The sequence below is a fragment of the Nestor notabilis genome, unplaced genomic scaffold (assembly GCF_000696875.1).
Source record: "Nestor notabilis isolate BGI_N333 unplaced genomic scaffold, ASM69687v1 scaffold4219, whole genome shotgun sequence".
NCBI classification, from domain to species: domain Eukaryota; kingdom Metazoa; phylum Chordata; class Aves; order Psittaciformes; family Psittacidae; genus Nestor; species Nestor notabilis.
Window position 1 is genome coordinate 7,466 of NW_009944871.1, and position 19,309 is coordinate 26,774.

Below are 19,309 nucleotides of genomic sequence, written 5' to 3' on the forward strand. Positions count from 1 at the left end.
TGTCATCTTCGTGTCCCTGTCCGCGTGTATGTGTGTCCGTCTGTGCTCTTTTGTACTGCGCGGCCGTGCCCCTGCGGTCAGTAAAGCTTTCCTAAGGCAGGTGGCTGCTCCCTGTGCTGCTGTGACCCCCCGTGGGGCCACGGAAGAGGGGCGGGAGGGGAGCTGCCGGGCAGTGCTGGGACACACGCTCGGGAGCGGGGTCTCTCCAAAGCACCATGGCCAGAGGCTTCCAGCCAGCGCTGGGCTCACCCCCAGTGCCCACTCAGCTGCGACCCTGCCCTCGGTGCCAGCAGCCTCAGCCCCGCAGAGCGGCAGTGCGGGGAGTGCTGCCCATGCTGTGCTCCTCGCTGCTGCCGGGCAGCTGACATTGCTGTGCTGCTGACCGTAATGAGGCGTGGAATGGGCTTGCCACTGGTTAGGTTTCCTAGAGACTGGGGGGGCGGGAGGCGGTTCTTCCATGCATTCGTTGGTGCAGTACAGTTGCAACCTGCCACTTACCATCTACCAAACTTCATTTCCTTTGCTGCTTGGATCTACCGAACTCCCATTTCCTTCGCTGCCGTTACACGTTTCCTCAAGTCTGCCCCACCATGTAGGTAAAACCTTCAGTTACAGCAATGTTCCCTTCTGCGTGAAAACAAAGCATTAAATCGGCTGCAGCAGCTGCATCTGCCTGTGGATTACCAGGAATTGGATGAGATTAATAACCAGCTGATCTTACCAGGTAAGTAGAAAATTCCACTGCAGTTGCTGCCTTGTTAGTCAGAGGAAACCATCCTGTTGTCACTAGTCAGGACTTTTAAAAATAGAATCAAGATGCAAATTAATTGTTTTCAAGTTCATAGGTCTGCTGCTCTATTTCCTGCTGCTGCACATAGGAGTTTTATCCTCGGGCAACTACTTGAAGTAACAGTCCAGAAATCAGGGGAGAGCAGCGCCTGCTCTGACTCGCAGGCTGACAGCGTACAGTGACTTGACCTCTCCTGTAGCAGGTCACATCGTTACTGCTGACGACAGTACCATTGACAAGGATCACAGGCCAGTGGCAACATGCTCGTATTTCATAGCTGTCCCTACCTTTTTAAGGAAAGTTTGTGCTTTGAATGCCCTATAATGCATATGAATGCCCTATAACTCATACAAGTAACAAAGTAGTCACCTTTTACATTGTTTATATATGAAATCTGCAAAAATGGGGACCTTAGTATGGATTTTCCAGTCTTACCTATTAACCTCTAATTGAGAAGGAAAACTTCCACCTACTGAAAAAATAACAAAGTGCTGGACACCATTAAGTGGGTGACAGGCTTTTTAGCAGACCTGTTGCAATAAGACAAGGGGAAATGGTTTCAAGCTGAGATTCAGATTAGGCATTAGGAAAAAGCTCTTCACTATGAGGGTGGTGAGGCACTGGCACAGGTTGCCCAGAGAAGCTGTGGCTGCCCCATCCTGGCAGTGTTCAAGGCCAGGTTGGACAGGGCTTGGAGCAACCTGGTCTAGTGGAATTTGTTGCTGCCCCATAGCGAGGGGGAATTGGAGCTTTGAGGTCCCTTCCAACCCAAACCATTCTATGAATATATCATCAACAGATAATATTTATTTAAATTTTTTTTGGTGAGAGAAGTACTGAAAATGTAAATATACAGTATAGAAACTACGTAATCCTGGCTTTCAGGCAGCAAAAGCATCACCCACTTCCAACTCTTAAATCAGGAGGCAAACGCTAAATTTCTTTTGGAAAAATTGAGCTGCTTGGTAGCCAAATCCTGACTGCAGCTCCTCCTAGAACTCATATTTTAATATCTGCTTAATAATTTTGTATATAAAATTCCTAGTGGTTAATTTTCTCCCAAGGGAAAATGGATACAGAAATCAACACCCATAGTGGTGGTGAAAACAACAGCAAAACATCACAGAACAATAAATGGTCATACAGAAGTTTTTAATGTTTGATTAAATCATCACAGTAATGAGAATTTTTACTGCAATGATACGCAGCTCTACCACACTATTATAAATAAAAACATTAAGATCAATATTAAATACAGCTCTAGGCAACATCACAGATTAACAAAGAATGCATTCTTCATGAACCAGTAACTGAATGGTTTAAAAAAAATTAAAAAATGCTGACATTCCCCCTCCCATCCACCACATCTCTGGTTTTCCAAATCGGTAACTTGAGTAAGGCGCTGGAAGCTGTACGTTAGAGAACTTGTGTCGCACAGCACAGGCAAACAGCCTTCATTATCAGAATTTCTGATCTATGTTTTACATGTCAAGAGGGGAAGCTTAGCAGGTAAGAAGAGAAGAGATGCACGATTTCTATGCAGTACTCAGCATCCATACTGAAATGCTAAAACACAGCAGGGGTGTGAACTGCACTTTAATTCAGTCAGGATCAAGAATCGGGTGCATGCTAATACAGTACACAGCTGTGTTTTATGAGAGCATCAGCCACGGTGGAGGTTTCAAACTGACTTAAAGCAGGGTTTATAGGTGTAGTGTGTTTGTATTCTTACACTGTATTAAAAAAAAAAGAGACACCAGAAATGGGCAGCATGGCCGCCTTGCAGAGCTGCCTCTGAGTGGCCAAATCCTGCTCATTATGCAGCCTCCTCTGCAGAGTTCCTTCAGGCTGATGATGCAACATAAGAGCTATTGAACCACAAGCACTGACTTCACATGGAGGAATACAGCTGGTTCTGCAATCTTCCCATCTTAGCACAGCCCGATGCCCTCTTTCAGGGGCTTTCTTAATACTGGGGGGATAACCATGAATCCACTGGCATGCTTTGCTTCCTACTGGTTCCTGTTGCTGCACGAGATGAGATGATAAGCTGTAGATGGCAGTTTTTTATACTCCAAAAAATTGGTAAAACAGCAGAGTACTTTACAAAGCACAGGTATTGCTCTGCAGTTGTCAGAAGTACCAGACTGCCAATTCAGTATCATACTATACTTAAAATCATACCGAGTACTTTGCAAATAAAGACAGTTGAGGTAACTGCTGAATGCCTCAGAGGTATCTAGGATTGTTATCTTGGACTTCTACCATTTATATTCTTGCAACTTTTGCAGTCTTGTGGGTATAATTGTTTAAAGAAGGAAATTTTACCTAGCTCCATATCAGAAAGCATGATTTTTGTCAGCCAGATTTCTTGATTTCCCTCCCCCCTCCCTACTTTAGGCTTACAGCGTATTGTCTTTTCTCCTCTGCATGTACTTGTGGTGGCTTGTTAAAATGACTACGAAACAAATTAATCTAGTGAGGGGGAAGGTTAGGGATCTGCCAGTTCACCTGCCAGCATGTGTGCTGCTGCTGAATGTTGAAGTCCTGCCAGAGTTTCAAGTACTGGATTCGGTTCTGCCCTGCTGCTCATCTTCTGTGGCTACATATCATTTACACCTCTATATACTTGGAAAAGAAAAAAGAAAAAGCAGTCTAATACTTACAGTTGCTTTCTTGCTATTGTTTTTAAACCCTGTAGTTTTTAAAAATAAGATTTTACTATTACTGTTCCAGTTATCTGCTAGTAAAGGGAAAAGGAAACCTCAAGGTAACGGCAGTGAGAGTTATATTTGAAAATTATCTTGTGTGTGTTGGATCATACAGAAACCATTTTGTTTGAACCCTTCATCTAGTTGTAAACATTTACTAATCCTCCATTAGTTGCAGAGGATTATGAATTATTCTATAAAATCACATTAAAAAGGTAATTAGTTATGTGAGATATTAACTGATTTATATTTAATAATTTTTAATCCATACAAATATAAATAAAGAATGGTAAAACTTCAAGAAAAATAACATACATTTAGTGCAAGTTATGAGTTACATTTCTTCCTACCATGTCAGCAGTGGAACATCTTTTGTGGAGAAGAGAAAAATAAAAATTACCTTTCCCAAATTTTACAGGGGGGGAAAAAAGAGCTCCAGTGTTGTAGCATGCAGTTTTACCAGATACACGTATACAGAATTGTTCCAGCTCTTAACTAGTAGAATAGCAGTATTTATCCTTATACTGCACACCACTGGTATATATCATAGTGTTTTCAATAATACAAAAATTGCATAAGACCAGGTCACATTATTGATATTTTCTGCAGCAAAACCAGTATTTTCCTTTGAAACGCTCATTTCGTCTGATTTTAGTTTTTTCTCCTACCCTGACGGCACATGGGTTGACAGGAGCCCTGCAGGTGTTACCTGTTCAGTCTGGTTTTGTCGCAGTGCATCTGTACCGCCCCAAGCGTTTCAGGATGTACAAACTTACACGATTAATGGCACAAGAAAAACCTCCCTTCTTGTGATCAAACCTCAGTAACTCACAGTACATCTCAATATGAGAAACAACTGCTTCGAAAGGGCACACCAATTTTAAAGAGGCTTTGTTACGGCTCAGGAGAGAGAGAAATAAAGCTCTTCTGGAATGTAGAAAGGTGACGTGTAATAATTAATACGTTTCATGAGTTAACACAACAGTTTCAATGGTGAAAAGGGCAAGACCTTTCAGTCTCCGTAAGATGGCTCGATTCGGAACGATCCCTCCAGAAACAGGGACTAAGAACACATCTCTTCAATGCTGAAGTACCAGGCTGGGGCTGGAGAATTGCGCCACCTCGCACGGCTTGCCCTCTGCACTATCATGGCAGACCTGACGTCTCGGGACGCATCCAGTGCAGGACAGCAGCTCTCCCTTCCCACGCTCCCATCAGCCTTCCTCCTTCTCGACACATATTCCCCCACACCAACTCCTGATTTCCAGCAGCACTGTCACACAAAAACCCAGCTCTCGTCTCTGATCTTAGAAGCATCCCCCAGACTAAAGTGTTGTGCTATTCAACAAATGAACCTCCTCTTCCGTTTCCTCTCTCTCCTCAGCTATGGGTTTCAGTTGAACATTATTGAGGCGGGGTCTTGGTTTGCCGTCTGGGCCATATGACGGAGGATATCTTTTTTTGTTATAATGCCAAGGAGGCGCCTGAAAAGGATAAATGGAAAATCGGCATTAATCCAAGCAGGAAAATAAATAAAGCAGAACAAATCTGTAGCCAAGTCCTTTTTGTTGACAGGAATAGAGCAAAAGTAAAAAGCCTGATTTTCTTATTTAGACACGAACATTTTATTAATTGAAATATTGAGGAACCACCCGTTTGTTAAAAGGCGGCAATGCTGAGACACCGTATCGGATGGTCTCTGACAGCTGTTGTCTGTTTTAATGAAATACAAGTAATACAAGCAGAGCCCGTGACAATTTTTTATTTAACTTTTTGTTTCTACAAAAATGAAATTTTGATTAGCGTATGCCAACAAAAAAGTAACAAAAGAGGGACAAAGAGAAAAGAAGCATGAAAAAGAAGTGATATTGATCCCGTTTCGTAAGAGAGGCATGTTCCAACCTAGCCATCAGAACTAACATACCGCCTGATGGCCCAAAATCCTCAGAGCAAATCAAACTCCCCTTCCCTCCATCTATAAATTGCAATGATCCTTCCAGTCTGATGCACTGGCTCAGGCTGAACGTGTTCATAGGAGCACACTGTATGGGCCACAAAGGTTTTGTAAAACACACGTTAACCAGGGTTTGGAGTTCACTGCTTTAGAAAACAAATTCAGAATAATAGAATAGAATTTTCATTTTCCAATTTTGACACTGTGCTCTTATGACAGGGTCTTCATGGCTTTAAAATTATAACTGCGAAATACCAAGAACATTGAGTCTGTCCAAAAGGATATTATCACAGGAGAAGCAAAGAGCAGAATGAATGAGCTGCTGCCCTTGTTACTGTGGTTAGTACATTTCAGTTTGTCTTATTAAAGGACGCATGAAATACTTGTGAAATATTAGCATAAAATGAGAACATAATTAGCATGTTTTGCACATAAGCAGCTAAACTTGGTGCGTATGTTTAGTAGAGAGGTAACTAGCAACCCATGTCCGAATTAAGACAAAGTCTACCATCTGGCTAAGGTTAGTTCACAACATCATGGTTAAAACAGTATCTATCAATCAATCGATTCTGAAGTCAACAGTCAGCATAGTAGCTGCCACTTGGTGGCTTAGGATATCACCGAACATTTTATAAAGGAGCACATTAATTGCTGCAGGGAGCAGCAGCAGAATCACAGGACTTTACATAATATCACAGGAATTCACTAAAAATAAGAGTACTTTTAAAAATACCACATTGATCAAGGGGGATTACAGGGAGGATCTAATGCTGCGATACATTAAAAACATGCTGGGTTTTGCTTCTCAAAAGACAAGACACTTACTTTGCTATCTGACAGCTATTTAAAGCTGTCAAGGTCAGAAAAAGAAATTAGCATACATGAAAATCTTAATTTGCATTATTAATCAGGGAAAAGGTATTCCTAGCTGTGCACTTTCCCACCTGGGGAAATCAGCAGATCAACTGCATGGATCTATGTTACCTCAAGCACAAAAGTATCAGAAAGTCTCGTTTACTTTCCTTTAATGTTGTGACTAACAGTACATCCGTATTAACAATCAGCTTCATTTCTACCACAGGATTTTGCACGTGTTGTTTTATGGTTTAATAGAAAGTTTTAGCATAAGATGATTTCATTGTTCAGCCGATGTCATAAAAGCCCTGAACAGTTCACAAGTTTCATGCTTCCTGACTTCTAATGTGTCTAATTATGAGATCTGATATATCTAATCACCAAGGGTTCGACGTGCTGCTTTAGTTGCTCGAGATGCTCTAATATGTTCTTCTTTGTGATGATCCCCAAGACAATCCTGAAACAGATCATGTTATGCTAATAACTGTGTGTGAAATCAAATAAAAAAAAAGTTCTATAATGAAAAAGGATTAGAACAAAAATAAAATAAAAGAAGAATGGCTGCAGGAAAGCTAATGAGATGATTCAATGAAAAATGACTGGAAAGTCAGTACCCCTTTCCCAGATACTGCTTTTTTAATTTTCCTCCCAAAATGCTGAACACAACTGGATCTTCAACCACTCCACAGAAGTATGTTGCTCAGATCAAGTACATGGCAAGTACTTCATCCCTTCTCCCATTCACATCACTTCAGGTTTTAAGAGGCCCTGAAACCAAAATCTATTTATTTCCTTGGTTTAAACAGTTACTTCTCCTCACACATACAGATAATTATTCACAATTTTAACAAACCACAATAAATGAACACAGTAATAACTGTGTAAAGTCACAGCAATTGAGGTTTGAGGCTGCTCTACAGAGCAGTGTTACCTGGTATGCCACAAACAGACAAATTCAAGACAGATTTCTAATTCATGACAGTATAATCAAGAGCAACTCCCTGGAATGGGTATTCTGGTACAAATATAGGAAGAATGAGACTCAGTCTTTTACGTAATTCTCTGTCTGTCACCAGCACCAATTTCTGCACAGTTCCTGTTCCAGTATGGATTGGAACCAGTACATTGATGTGTGTCTTTATGTGGGGATACTCAATTTGCGGGGAATTTGCCAGAACAGGTTAGTCCTTGCTGCCCACATGGCTGTATGCCATAGCCAACTACCACTAGTGCTTTACTTATACGATCTTGTAATGGACAGTATGCTCGTGGTACATCACAAGGTTGCAAATCAAAGCAGGACAACAAAAATGAATGTCTGAAAACAGCAAATGCTTAAAGCCATCCATACTAGCTGCTGCTTTATCATAAAACACTTCAAAAATTGAAGTACAGTTTGACATAGACTTGCACGATTAGGCTTTTTATAGAGTTGATTCTAACATCAATGTCAGTGTTTGAGCACTTAACCACAACAGAAACTAAGAAAAAAAATCATCACAGTAAATATTCTTCACTGAAGTTCTATCAGTTCATTTTCCCTCCCCAAAACAAGAATATTTGCACAACTGCACTGTCAGATCATGATGTCCTCTCCCCATGTTAAGAAAGGTTTTTAAAGTCATTTATGCTTCTGAAAGCATGCACTTGCCATTCAGTACAGGGATGCATTAAAGAAAAAAGCAGCAGGAGAACATTTACAATAAATTTGTTTTAAAATACACCTGAGAAAACAAACTTGTAAACCAATGCGATATTTGAGTATTTGCCACTTATAGCAGCATTCCTTTTGCCCACAGCAAAGCAAAGGAAGTCCTACCCCTCTTTCAGGTTTCTTGAGTTTTGTCCCATGGACATAGATCCTAAATAAGGTGGATTAGCAGGCTGTGTTTCACTCCCCAGGTACCTTCAAAGACATGCTAAAGAGAAAGCAAGACACTGGTAGGAGCTGCAGTGTGTGTCAGGTGTTTAAAGCATGAGATACAGGAAAGCAGAATGTTACAGCAACAGCTACACAGAAGAAGGTCATGTAAAAAAAAAAGTAATAGTTTAGATACGAGACATCTATAATGAACATTTATGTTTCCATGCCTAGGGCTGGTTTATTTAGTGGGTAATCACATGACAACTCCCTATAGTCTCATTTACAAACATTCTAAAATTGCTTTCTTGAAATGCTTTAACGTGTAGAAAGAAAAGCTGCAGATTGAAGTTCCAGAACTAGTAGCAGTTACTCAGTTGTTAGTATTCTGAAACCAAGAGCTTGGTGATAATCACCATCACTGAACTCCGTAAGAGGAGACAAAGACTGGATCATTTTCTCACGCTATTTTTTACAAACCCCAGATACTTGCAGATGTTCAACAGGTGACACATTGCGCAGAACGTAGATAAAAATGAGGAAATGCAGGCCTTACACTGTGCACCACACAGCTACATTGTCTTGTGTGGTGCACACACAAAACTTAACTCAACGAGAGTGAGTTTCTAACAGAACATCTTAAAATAAATGAAATCACCTGCCTGCTTAGGTGGAATATGAGGGAGAGGTAAGAATTTAAGAGTTGTGTCACAGCACAGCACCTTAAAGAACAGTTAGGATCAGTTGCAATACCAAACTTACGGGCTCAAATACCGTCATCCTGGAACATATCCTGTTCAAATACTCTGATCCTGGAAGTGAAAATTACTGTATCTAACAAAATGAGCGATGTTGCTGTCACTTAACTCACCCGTTGTGTGTTACAAGGCACTGCCTCAGACCCAGCTTCCGGAAAATATCCACCACTATTTCCATTGGGGTGTGGTCTGTCACGGTGAAAGGGCTCATATCCAGTATGCTCCTAAGCTTCAAAGGCCGAGGGCTTTCTGCTGGAAGCGATGGGGTATGCTGGGCAAAACAGACCCTGGAGCTGCCAACAATCCCTTCCTGCTTCTTTCTAGCACTTTCTTTAAGAAAAAGAAGAGGGGGGGAGGGGGGAAACAGCAGAGGAGGAAGAGTTTATATTCTTGGAGTGAGATAAGTTAGTGCAAACAGACAGATCAATCAACATTACCAGAGTCTGATCTTATTCTCTAGATGCTGAGACTCTGATATATGCTATTTTGATGTGTTTCCAAAGCCACTGCTCTACCCCTAGTTAAGAGTGCAGTAATCACAAAAGCCACCTACACACAGCTTTAGCCATTCTTCAGCTAATACCTTCCTCTCTCCAATAAATAACCTTTATTTACTCTAAAGAGGTGGAAGGACTTTGAGAATAACGTGCAGGAAGCACACAGACAGCTGCTAAAGAAACTGTCAAGGGGAAAACCAATCTCAGCTGTCAGTTCCCATGTCATGATTCCAACAGCTGGAATTACTGTGGATTTGAAACCAAAGAACTCATTTCTGACCACTCTGAAAATGTTGTCTTCTTGTTTATAATGAATTTATAAACAAGCTTCTTCTGAACTGGCTCTGCCTTTTCACACCTTCATCACCTCAGTGACAAGAGCATCCCCCCCATACCCTGAACTATTTCATGCAAGGACTCTCTTAAGCCAGACAAAATCCAAGACTAAGCAACTTGCACCGTGTGATCTCTGAATGAGCAGCTGAGATGAGTCCCACCTGTGAAAGTGTATTAAAATAATGTTCTGCTGTTCCCCCTTTAACTCTGAAGTAAATGCAAACTTACACCAGTATGATGTCTAAAATAGTTTCACAGTTTTGGACACTCCTATACATCCTACACAGTGTAATACCATAGTATACACAGTATTAAGACTACAGGCGGAAGTTTTTTTACTGAAGTAAACAGTGTTGTGTTCACAAAACTTTTTTGTTTTTAAAGTTTCGGGAGACTCTTGTTTCTTTTTCTCAAGTATCTGTTAAAGAGATTATTGTCAATGCACAATCTTATCAATTAAAAAAATAAAAAAAAATAAGTGGTTTAAGATGCAATTTTCATCCAATTTTCATGCACAAAATGTTACAGGTTTGTAACGTTTCCTTACATAGCAGTGATTTTTTCCTCTGGTTATGACAGCATCCTCAAAAACCCACAGCATTTTTTTTACCAGTGCTCAAAGCACTGTCACAAGTGTCATACAAGTTCTAACACGCACCCAGAGAAAGAGGGCCCAAACAGGGCTTGTGTGCTCGTGTCCAGAGCCAGATTTCCCATTACACAAACAAACTGAAAAGCAGAAATCTAAAGTAATAAATATTCCACTTATCTCTCCCTAATACAATTTCAGTTGTAACAACTGTCACAGAGAAATACAACATACATTTAAATTTTAAAATTACTTGGACAGTAATTCTCATAGAATCCTGCTGTTCGAAACTAGTGCAGCGTCACTTGAGGAAAAGAGATATTAGCAGGCCAGGCTGGATGGAGCTTTCAGCAACCTGGTCTGTGGAAGGTTTCCAGGCAGTTGGAACTAGATGATCTTTACGGCCCTTTCCAACCCAAACCATTCTGTGATTCATTCTATGAAAAGCCTCAAAACATACAAAAATACAGAACTAGATGATGTTTTGGTCTACTTCAATATGATGTGTTTTTATGATAAAGAGATTAACGTTTTCCCATTTCAAAGCTTGCTACTTAAGATAGTCATATACCTCAATAAAGGAACAGCCAGCCTGTGCAGGGTATCTGAACCTGAAGTGAGTCTAGAAACATTCAAAGTAAATTCTGTTTTAAGCTATAATTTAAATTGGTATACATAATCATGCAATACTGGAAGATAATTACCTATTGCAATAGTTAAATCTCTTCTTAGAGCAAAGCCCACTAGTCTCTGTGATTCTTTTGACATAATAACAGGAAAACCATTATAGCTGGTTTCGTTGATCAAGTTTTCTATGTCTTCGACTGTCATATTATCCTGCGTCAGAACTGCTAAAGGTGGGTCGCTTCTCCGAGGTCGCATAACATCAGCAGCCAGTGTTGTGTGAGTGAATTCTTCCTTTGCATCCAAGAAAGGATATCCATTCAGTCGGATGTGTGCCTCATATATGCCTTCCCTACCAAAGGCATCTCCTACCCACTTACTGGTCATGACTGCAGCCATTAGGGGCACAATATATTCCAGCCCTCCTGTTAGTTCAAAGACAATAACTACGAGGGACACAGTCATCCTTGTCACACCACCTGCAACAAAAAAGTGGTAAATGATAGCCAGTAACATCCTGGAATGAGATAACAATGAATTCAGAATTTCCTGCCTTCCTGTTGAGAACTACTGAAGTACCTTTGCCATTAAAGGTTATCTGACAAGCATCATTCTGTATAATACAAACAAAAGCAGACAGGAATAACGAATAAAAAGCTGTTAGAAGTAAAAAAGAAAGCTTTAAGGAAAATTCCTAGAAAGCGAGAGAATGACAGGATTTGAAAAATACATGCAATTGGTTTGTGTAAATTAAGAATAAAACTGTATTTCTGCACACCACACCTCGTGTTAAAAATACTGTGAAATGCAAGGAAACCCAGTAAGGTAAGAATATGGTAAAAGAATGGAACAACTGCAGGGAAGTCACAGGTAGCAATTCAACAGCTATGTTGTCCAAAGGATTAGGAACTTAATGCTGTTGTTGAAACATAAAAGCTAAAGAGAATTCTGAGCTGATGAAAAATGTCTTGGACAACGAGAGGAGGAGGGGATTGTATTTCTCCTCTGTTAGTACTCAGGATGGGTTTTTTCTGCCAAGGTTTCTGATGCCGTATCTTCATTCAGGGAAAGAACAGGATCTTCCTTTCAATGCATTCAAAAGTGATTCAAGTTGAACTATTAACTATTAAACCAAACAACCTCTCAAAAAAACTGCATTTGTACCACTAGTTTATTTCATCACTCAAACGCATTTCACCTTAAAGAAAAGGTCTTCTTTTTGCAGAATCCGTACTAATAGGTTTTAAGCTTAATTTCTAAAGTTAATGAAGTTAAAAGCTAGGACAAAAGAAGGCCTTCAAAAAAACCTGTCCTAGTTTAGATGCCCAGCTTAAGCCTCTTTCCATTATGCTGATTTTCAACAGTTTGTAATTCAGACTTGTTAAGAACACCTCAAGCTGGACTTCCCAAATCATTAGAAACTCCTGAGAGTTTTGTTTGGATTATGAATTCCAAGAACTTTTTTTGCACATCATGCAGCTGCGCAGCTGATCACGTCACCTCCCTGTCAGAATTTCAACAGTACTTGACTTTGCAAATCCTCTACTTCATACATTTCACAAAACTGGTTTTTCAGACTGGTGTAGTAATGACATCTCTTGATGCCAAAGGGAGAAAGCAAACACTGCTGTTTAAATTCTTATCAACTTAAATTTCACATGTTATTCCTCAGATCACAAGGATCTGACAGTCTCGTGTAGAGATGTGAATGTATTATTCTGAAAAGAGAGAAGTCCAAAACCAAAATGGTGTTCCAAAACTGCACATGTTTCTATCTCTTTTAATTTTTTAACTATTATTTTGGCAACATACAAGAAATCAGATACTTATTTGTAATATTTTATTTACCTAAGCATGCAGCAGCGCCAACCATGGCGTAAAGACCAGGTGTGATACAGTCAGCGCCGACTTCACACCACTCCTTGAAAATGAACCAGTCATGGTGGTAGTAAGCCAGCTGCTCCACTGCAATTCCGACAATCCTTCCCGCTATCGCTCCAATTGCCATGCTAGGTATGAACAACCCAGATGGAACCTGCAACAAAACCAGAACTGCTGTCATGCTGATGGGAACACACCTGATGCATCGTTTTACAAGCTTGGTTTTTTTCCAAGGGATACAAATGCTCACACTGCCAACCACCCTCACAGTAAACAAGTGTTTTCTTACACATGCAGTTACATGGAACAGCCATGTAGACTGAGAAGTTATGTAAAGCCAGTTTAAACGCAAATCCTGCTTAGTGCACATTCTGTAATACATTTGTGTTAAGACATGATTGATAGTGATGTAGTTGCAAAAGCTATGAAAGGAGCCTGACAAGACAGAAAGTGATGAAGGCATGACAGTTCTATGTCATTCAGAAAACTGCCACAGATTGGAGAGAAGCTGAAGAGAGCTCTAAAACAGATTTATGAAATGAGCAGGAAAAAACCAAAAATGACAACGCTTTGCAATAGAGAAGAAATTCCCATTACAGTCACAGGACCAAAGCCTGCTTTCTAGTCACGACACGCAACACTGGAAAGTTCAGTAAAGAAACCACCATCAGCTTTGGACAGTCTACAGTAATGACATTCATATGACAAATGAGGAGAGAGGATTAAAAAATCCCAAACTACAAGTTGATCAAGAGGTTCGGTCTTTCCTCCTTCCATGTACCAGGACTAGGGAACCTGAGTGGTGGTGTCTGAACTCAGCTCTCAGGCATTTTAGAATCATCCTTACTTGCTGAATCAGGCCCATACAAACAGCCATCCATGCACCTCGTTACCATTCCCTATTAAATTTACCATGTTTCTATTCAGCTGAACAAAAGGCTAGTTTGAATTTAATGAAACTTAATATTGTTTTCTTCAAGGCTTGCTTATTAGTCAACAGGAAAAAAAGCTTTTTTAAAAAGAAATACGCATTTTAAAAAAATCTATAAACAAAACTGCTGGCTTTGAGGATGGAAAAGAGAAAGGCAGTAATTAAATAATCACAGCAGATGATACAGCCAGTGCGTTCACACTTACCTTGATACCAAAGGTGAAGACTGTCATGATTATTTTAAATATGAGTGCTAAACACAACTGCCATATAGCTGAATAGACTCCAGTGCCTGCTGGACGGTCAGGAATATCATCTACTATTTTGCTCGCGTTCATATCATTTCTGTAGTCACAGAGGGAGGAGGATTCTAATGGCCCACAGTCTGTGAAGAGCTCTTTAATAAGCTCACTGGTGTTTAGCCTTGTATATGGATTAGGAAATGCAATGACAGCTGTTATTGCTGCAACGATAATAACCTCCAGGACAGGATACTTCCCAAATCTTGTAGATTTGCGCCGACGACACCATGCAATATTTGCTCGGATGAAAAACGCTCCCCAGAGCCCACCAAATACTCCCAGAAGAATAAAAGGAAGCAGTTCAAAAAGGTACCAAGGAGTGTGATATTCCACATAAAAAAGAACTAGGCGGCTATTACCAAAAGGATTGATGGACCTTAAGACAAATGCAGCTACTAAAGCAGCAAAAAATGATCTCCATAAAGTTTTCAATGGGAAATAGTAACTGACCTGTAAAAGGTAATACATGAGAATTATTAGTGATTCGATTCAAAATACTGGAAAGACCATTTTATGCATGTGTTACAGTACTGCTGCTGACATAGTAAATGCTACAAACCCAGTGCTCTTACTTTATCAGTATTATTCCTACCCCTTGGAGCACTGGCACTTCAGCACATACTACATTTTTTAACTGCTTGACAACAATTCATGCTTACATCAGTTTTAAAGTCAGTACTAAAGCAGTAATGAAACCACTGCTGGTTTAGGACTGTTAGGAAATAATGTATAGTAATTTATATTTAAAAGCTTCCTGTTTGTAAGTATCTCTTTTGAGAATTCATGAGAAGCAGATTGTGTACTAGCTGCCCTCTCAAATTTCCTGCTAACACTGTTTCATCTCCATTCAACCTACAGTGAAACGTTTCTGGCAGATGTTATTTTTATGAAATATGATTAAAACAGAAAAAAACATAATCCTTAAAACAGAACATTCAATTTCATACTAAAGCCCCACATAGCCTGATTTGAATTTCAAAAGAATTTTCTTCTGGAAGTCTTTTTTGCACCAAATGAATTCCTCAAAACACCCGTATGATACAGGAAAATATACATGACAAAATATTTTGCTTCCTTTTTTCAATGTACAGATTTTTAGTTTTCTTTAAAAGTGCTGATGAGCTAAATAACATCCTTGTGTACTTTGAAAACAACTAAGGAAAACTAATTTAACACAAAACATTTCTTGGAGAAGAGGGCTTGGTTGCCTTGGCAGTCAGTTTTATGGCATATTTGCTTTTTAATAATTAACATCTTCAATTATCTTTAGTGCCTGAAACTTTAAGAGAAGTTTAAAAATGTTTAAAAACTTGCTCCCCGAAACTGTCAAATAGGTCTCTAAAGCCTCTTTCAAAGTGGAAAAAAAGAAAAGAAAAAAAGCCTGATTCTTTTAATAACACTCCTAGAGTGAAAAACAGCTGGATCTCTATCTGTATGTAAACTGTAATTATTAACTGACTCAGCCTTTCTCCAGAAAAAATATAACCGAGAACAAAGCAAAGCTGACATTCATCCAAAGAAACGAAACGGTATCTTTAGGATTTTGTGGTAACAAGACTCTTGACTTTGAAATGAGGGTCCAAAAATAATTTCCTTCTTAAGACAGACTCCTTAGCAGCTTAAAGGAGTCCAAGATTATTCATGCTTAAAGAGATCTTTTTAAATATCTATCCTTCAGAGCCACCTCTTGACATACCTCCTCCAGACTGAAAAGGACTCCACCAATTGGGGCACCAAAGGCTACAGATACTCCTGCTGCTGAAGCAGCTGACAACACCTGGAAAAGAACAATGGTGAGGGAGCTTTTTGCTTTACAGTTACCAGCTTCTTCTGCATTTCTATCACGCACACACAGACTTGCTAACCAAAAAGCATCAAGTACGTCTATCAGAATGCTCATAAACTGTGGCCAGTGGCCACAGCAGCCACTGATAAGGTACTACCCATGACTAAGCCAAGGACGCCGCTCAAAGCCTCCCCAGAAAAGCACCCAAAAGAGTCTATGCTTCAGTATGAAACTGCTGATACTTCATTTTCAAGAAACTGTCCTAAGCTTTCCCTGGGCTAAAATAGGGAATTCCACTGAGTCATAAGTTAAACAAGTGGGACAGAAGAGCAAGTTGGCCAAATAGGGAACTACTTGTGGAGCTCAAGAGGAAAAAGAAATTGTATGATCCCTGGAAGCAAGGTCAGGCTTCACAGGAAGATTACTAAGCTGTGGCTCATACATGCAGGAAAAAAGGCCACAAAAGGCCAAAGCTCAATGAGAGTTCACAGAATCCCAGAAAATGAGGTTGGAAGGGTTCTCATGGATCCAACATTGAAACTGGCCAGTGTTGTGTCAGGTAACAAGAACGAGGTTTTTTTATGTACATTAATAGCAAGAGCAGGTTTAAAGACAGCATTGGACTGATACTTGTTGAAGACGGTCACCTGACTAACAGGAATTAGGAAAAAGCAGAGACATTCAATGCAGTTTTTGCCTCAGTCTAATAGTACTGACAGACCTTGGGCTGCCCAGTCCCCTGAGTCAGAGAACCACAAGTGTGGGAACAGCAACTTTCCATTTGTGGATACTGAAATTGTAAGGGACCAGCAGTATCAGCTGAATGTTCACAAATCCACGGGGCCTGACGGGATTCCTCCCAAGTGCTAAAGGAGCTAGTAGATGTTATCGCAAGACCCCTCTCAATCATCTCCCACAGGTGCAGGCAGTCTGGCCAGGCCCCCTGCTGACTGGAAATAAGCCAATGTTATTCCAAGAAGGGTGTTGAGGGAAGATCCAGGAACCTACAGACCTGTTAGCCTAACCTCGGTTCATGGGAAAATTATGGAGATTATACTGGGTGCTACTGAAAGGCATTTAAAATATAATGCAATCATCAGGCACAAGCAACACAGGTTCACAAAAATGTCCTGTTTAACTAATGTATTATCCCTCTATAAAGGATCCACCCATCTAGTGGATGTAGGAGTGGGTTATTTTAGTAAAGCTTTTGATACTATCCCTCACAGCATCCTTCTGGACAAGTTGTCCAGTTGTGGGATGAGCACGTTCATGATGCATTGGGTGAAGCGCTGGCTGAATGGCTCAAAGCATTGTAGTGAGTGGGGCTACATCTGGCTGGGAAGAAGGGAGACTGGGGGCAAGGTGGTTTTGTGTTTATTTCTCACCATCCTAGTCTGTTATTAATTGGCAATAAAGTTATCTTCCTCAAGTCTAGTCTAATTTGCTTGTGATGGTAATTGGTGACTGATCTCTGTGTCCTTATATGGACCCAGGCAGTTTTCATCTTAGTTTCTCCTGCTGTCTTGGTGAGGAGGAGAGGTGAGAGACCAGCTTTGTGGGGACCAAGGCTAACCCATGAGACTCTCACTAACAACAACAACTGCTGTCAACAACCCTTTTCTAGTAATACTTTATTCACGGGTTCAAAAGTCATCCGATGTCCTCAAAATTGAAGACAGTCATCAATTACCAAAACATAGAACCAAGAACAGAAAGAATTTAAGTAAAGTCAAGTGGTCTCTGAGGTGGAAGAAACGCAAACTTACTTACTCTGACATGGAAACAATTTACCTTGGAGAATGCTAGGGATAATACATTATTTTTAACACAATAAAGAACTAAGCCGACTTATTGTCTGATAGAAAAAATATTGTCCTTTAAACAAACCAGTGTAAATGCATGGATATTCAACACATTCTAGAAATGCTTTTACAAGAACTTACCTCTCTTTTTTTAGCTTCATTTGTGCTGTACTTTGGAAAGAGGTAGGAAAAAATATTCCCACAGCAGCAGGCAACATGTACCAAGGGACCCTCTTTTCCTAAACTCAAACCTGATGCGACAGCCAAAACTAAAGTAATTGTTTTTATCATCAAAGTCCACTTCCCCAAGTAACCTCTGATGATGAAGCCACTCAAAATAGTTTTTATCTGGAAGAAATAAAAAATGACATCTGTTATTGCATTCTGCTTTCTGCAGAAAATAACTAATTTAATCATGTTAGCTGCTTAAGTTCAAAAATAGCCTTTTCAAATGGCTACCTTTATCACAGTTTAAAACACGTATCATTCAGATTGCTACATTGAGCCCATTTGGTTGCCAGAGGCTTTCCATTTGCAACTTACTCTAAAACACTGGACAATAACATAAAACATCATTATTAATTACATTTAGAAGAAAATTACTCAGCACTAGCTTCTAAGACTGCATTCACTGGTTTATGGTATAAATTAAGTGAAAGTTAGAAAACTCCTGAAGGAAAAACGAATGTGCAACAACTACACTCAAGATCATCTATTGTAGGAATATCACATTTGCACCCATTTTACCCCTTTCTGTTTTCTCCTTATGTTTTACCACCTCTACACAAAAATTTACGAGTAGATGCCTTGACATAAGGATGGAAAAGATCAGAATTTTTCAAACAGAAAAGATGTGCCACTTACCTAAGGTATTACTTTGCCTAACAGTGTCATGTTATTACCCTGGAATATATGCCCAGATACAGGAAATAATATAGTTATCATAGGAAAGGACAACATGTCTATAAATACAACGTACACAAAACACTGGGCAGCAGTGACTAGAAGTAGAGGTTAGCTAAATTTGGAAACCAATTTAGGATGAAATCTCTTCTGGAATAATGACACAGAACTATTCCTGGCTTATTCAGAGTCAGGATTTGTCCTTCAACTTCTACAATACACATACATAAAGAAGTATTTACAGAATAACTAGAGACTGATCAGACTTTGACTTCGGGTTTTTCCCTCCCATCCTGTGTACAGTAGCAGACAGCAATTATAAAAACAGAGAGGATATTACACATTTCACTGTGATTGATGGTGTGATTTGGAGTTAAGGCAATTGAAGCCAGTGCAACAGAAGATCAATTGCTATATCAAAGGAACCATATTCTGTGAATGAACCACTACTCTCTTATCACTGTAGAGGGTGGGGATCACGGGGAGGTTTGGAAATCATTCTTCGCAAGTACACTTTCTTAAGCTAAATGCTTCCTTAAAAAGTAGTCCACCCAGAAGCAAGAAGCAAAATCTACAAACTCAGGAGATTCTCTGATATTTGGGGTATTTTTCTCAGGAACCATTAGCACAATTTGATTATTTCAGTTTGAATACTTGTATTAATGTATTTCATCAAAGTCACAGGGCACTCCCTCTTGCCTTCCCCCAACCCTGTAAGACAGCAGG

At 39.9% G+C, this 19,309-nt stretch overlaps 2 protein-coding genes across 2 annotated transcripts in view; one reads left to right on the forward strand and one right to left on the reverse strand.

Moving 5' to 3' along the window:
• LOC104412025 (chromosome unknown open reading frame, human C4orf27) overlaps window positions 1–972 on the forward strand; it is a gene marked incomplete at its 5' end in the record, with an annotated part of 8,390 nt that extends 7,418 nt beyond the window's left edge. The window contains one exon of the mRNA XM_010022618.1: window positions 879–972. Coding sequence (XP_010020920.1) covers window positions 879–972 — 94 coding nt within the window. The remainder of the gene's footprint in view (window positions 1–878) is intronic.
• A 3,230-nt stretch (window positions 973–4,202) lies between these two features.
• Window positions 4,203–19,309, reverse strand: part of CLCN3 (chloride channel, voltage-sensitive 3) — a 16,131-nt gene continuing 1,024 nt past the window's right edge. The window contains exons 3-9 of the mRNA XM_010022617.1: window positions 17,822–18,028; window positions 15,786–15,866; window positions 13,994–14,539; window positions 12,824–13,010; window positions 11,056–11,454; window positions 9,043–9,259; window positions 4,203–4,985 (exon numbers count right to left, since the gene is read on the reverse strand). Coding sequence (XP_010020919.1) covers window positions 4,895–4,985; window positions 9,043–9,259; window positions 11,056–11,454; window positions 12,824–13,010; window positions 13,994–14,539; window positions 15,786–15,866; window positions 17,822–18,028 — 1,728 coding nt within the window. The 3' untranslated portion in view covers window positions 4,203–4,894. The remainder of the gene's footprint in view (window positions 4,986–9,042; window positions 9,260–11,055; window positions 11,455–12,823; window positions 13,011–13,993; window positions 14,540–15,785; window positions 15,867–17,821; window positions 18,029–19,309) is intronic.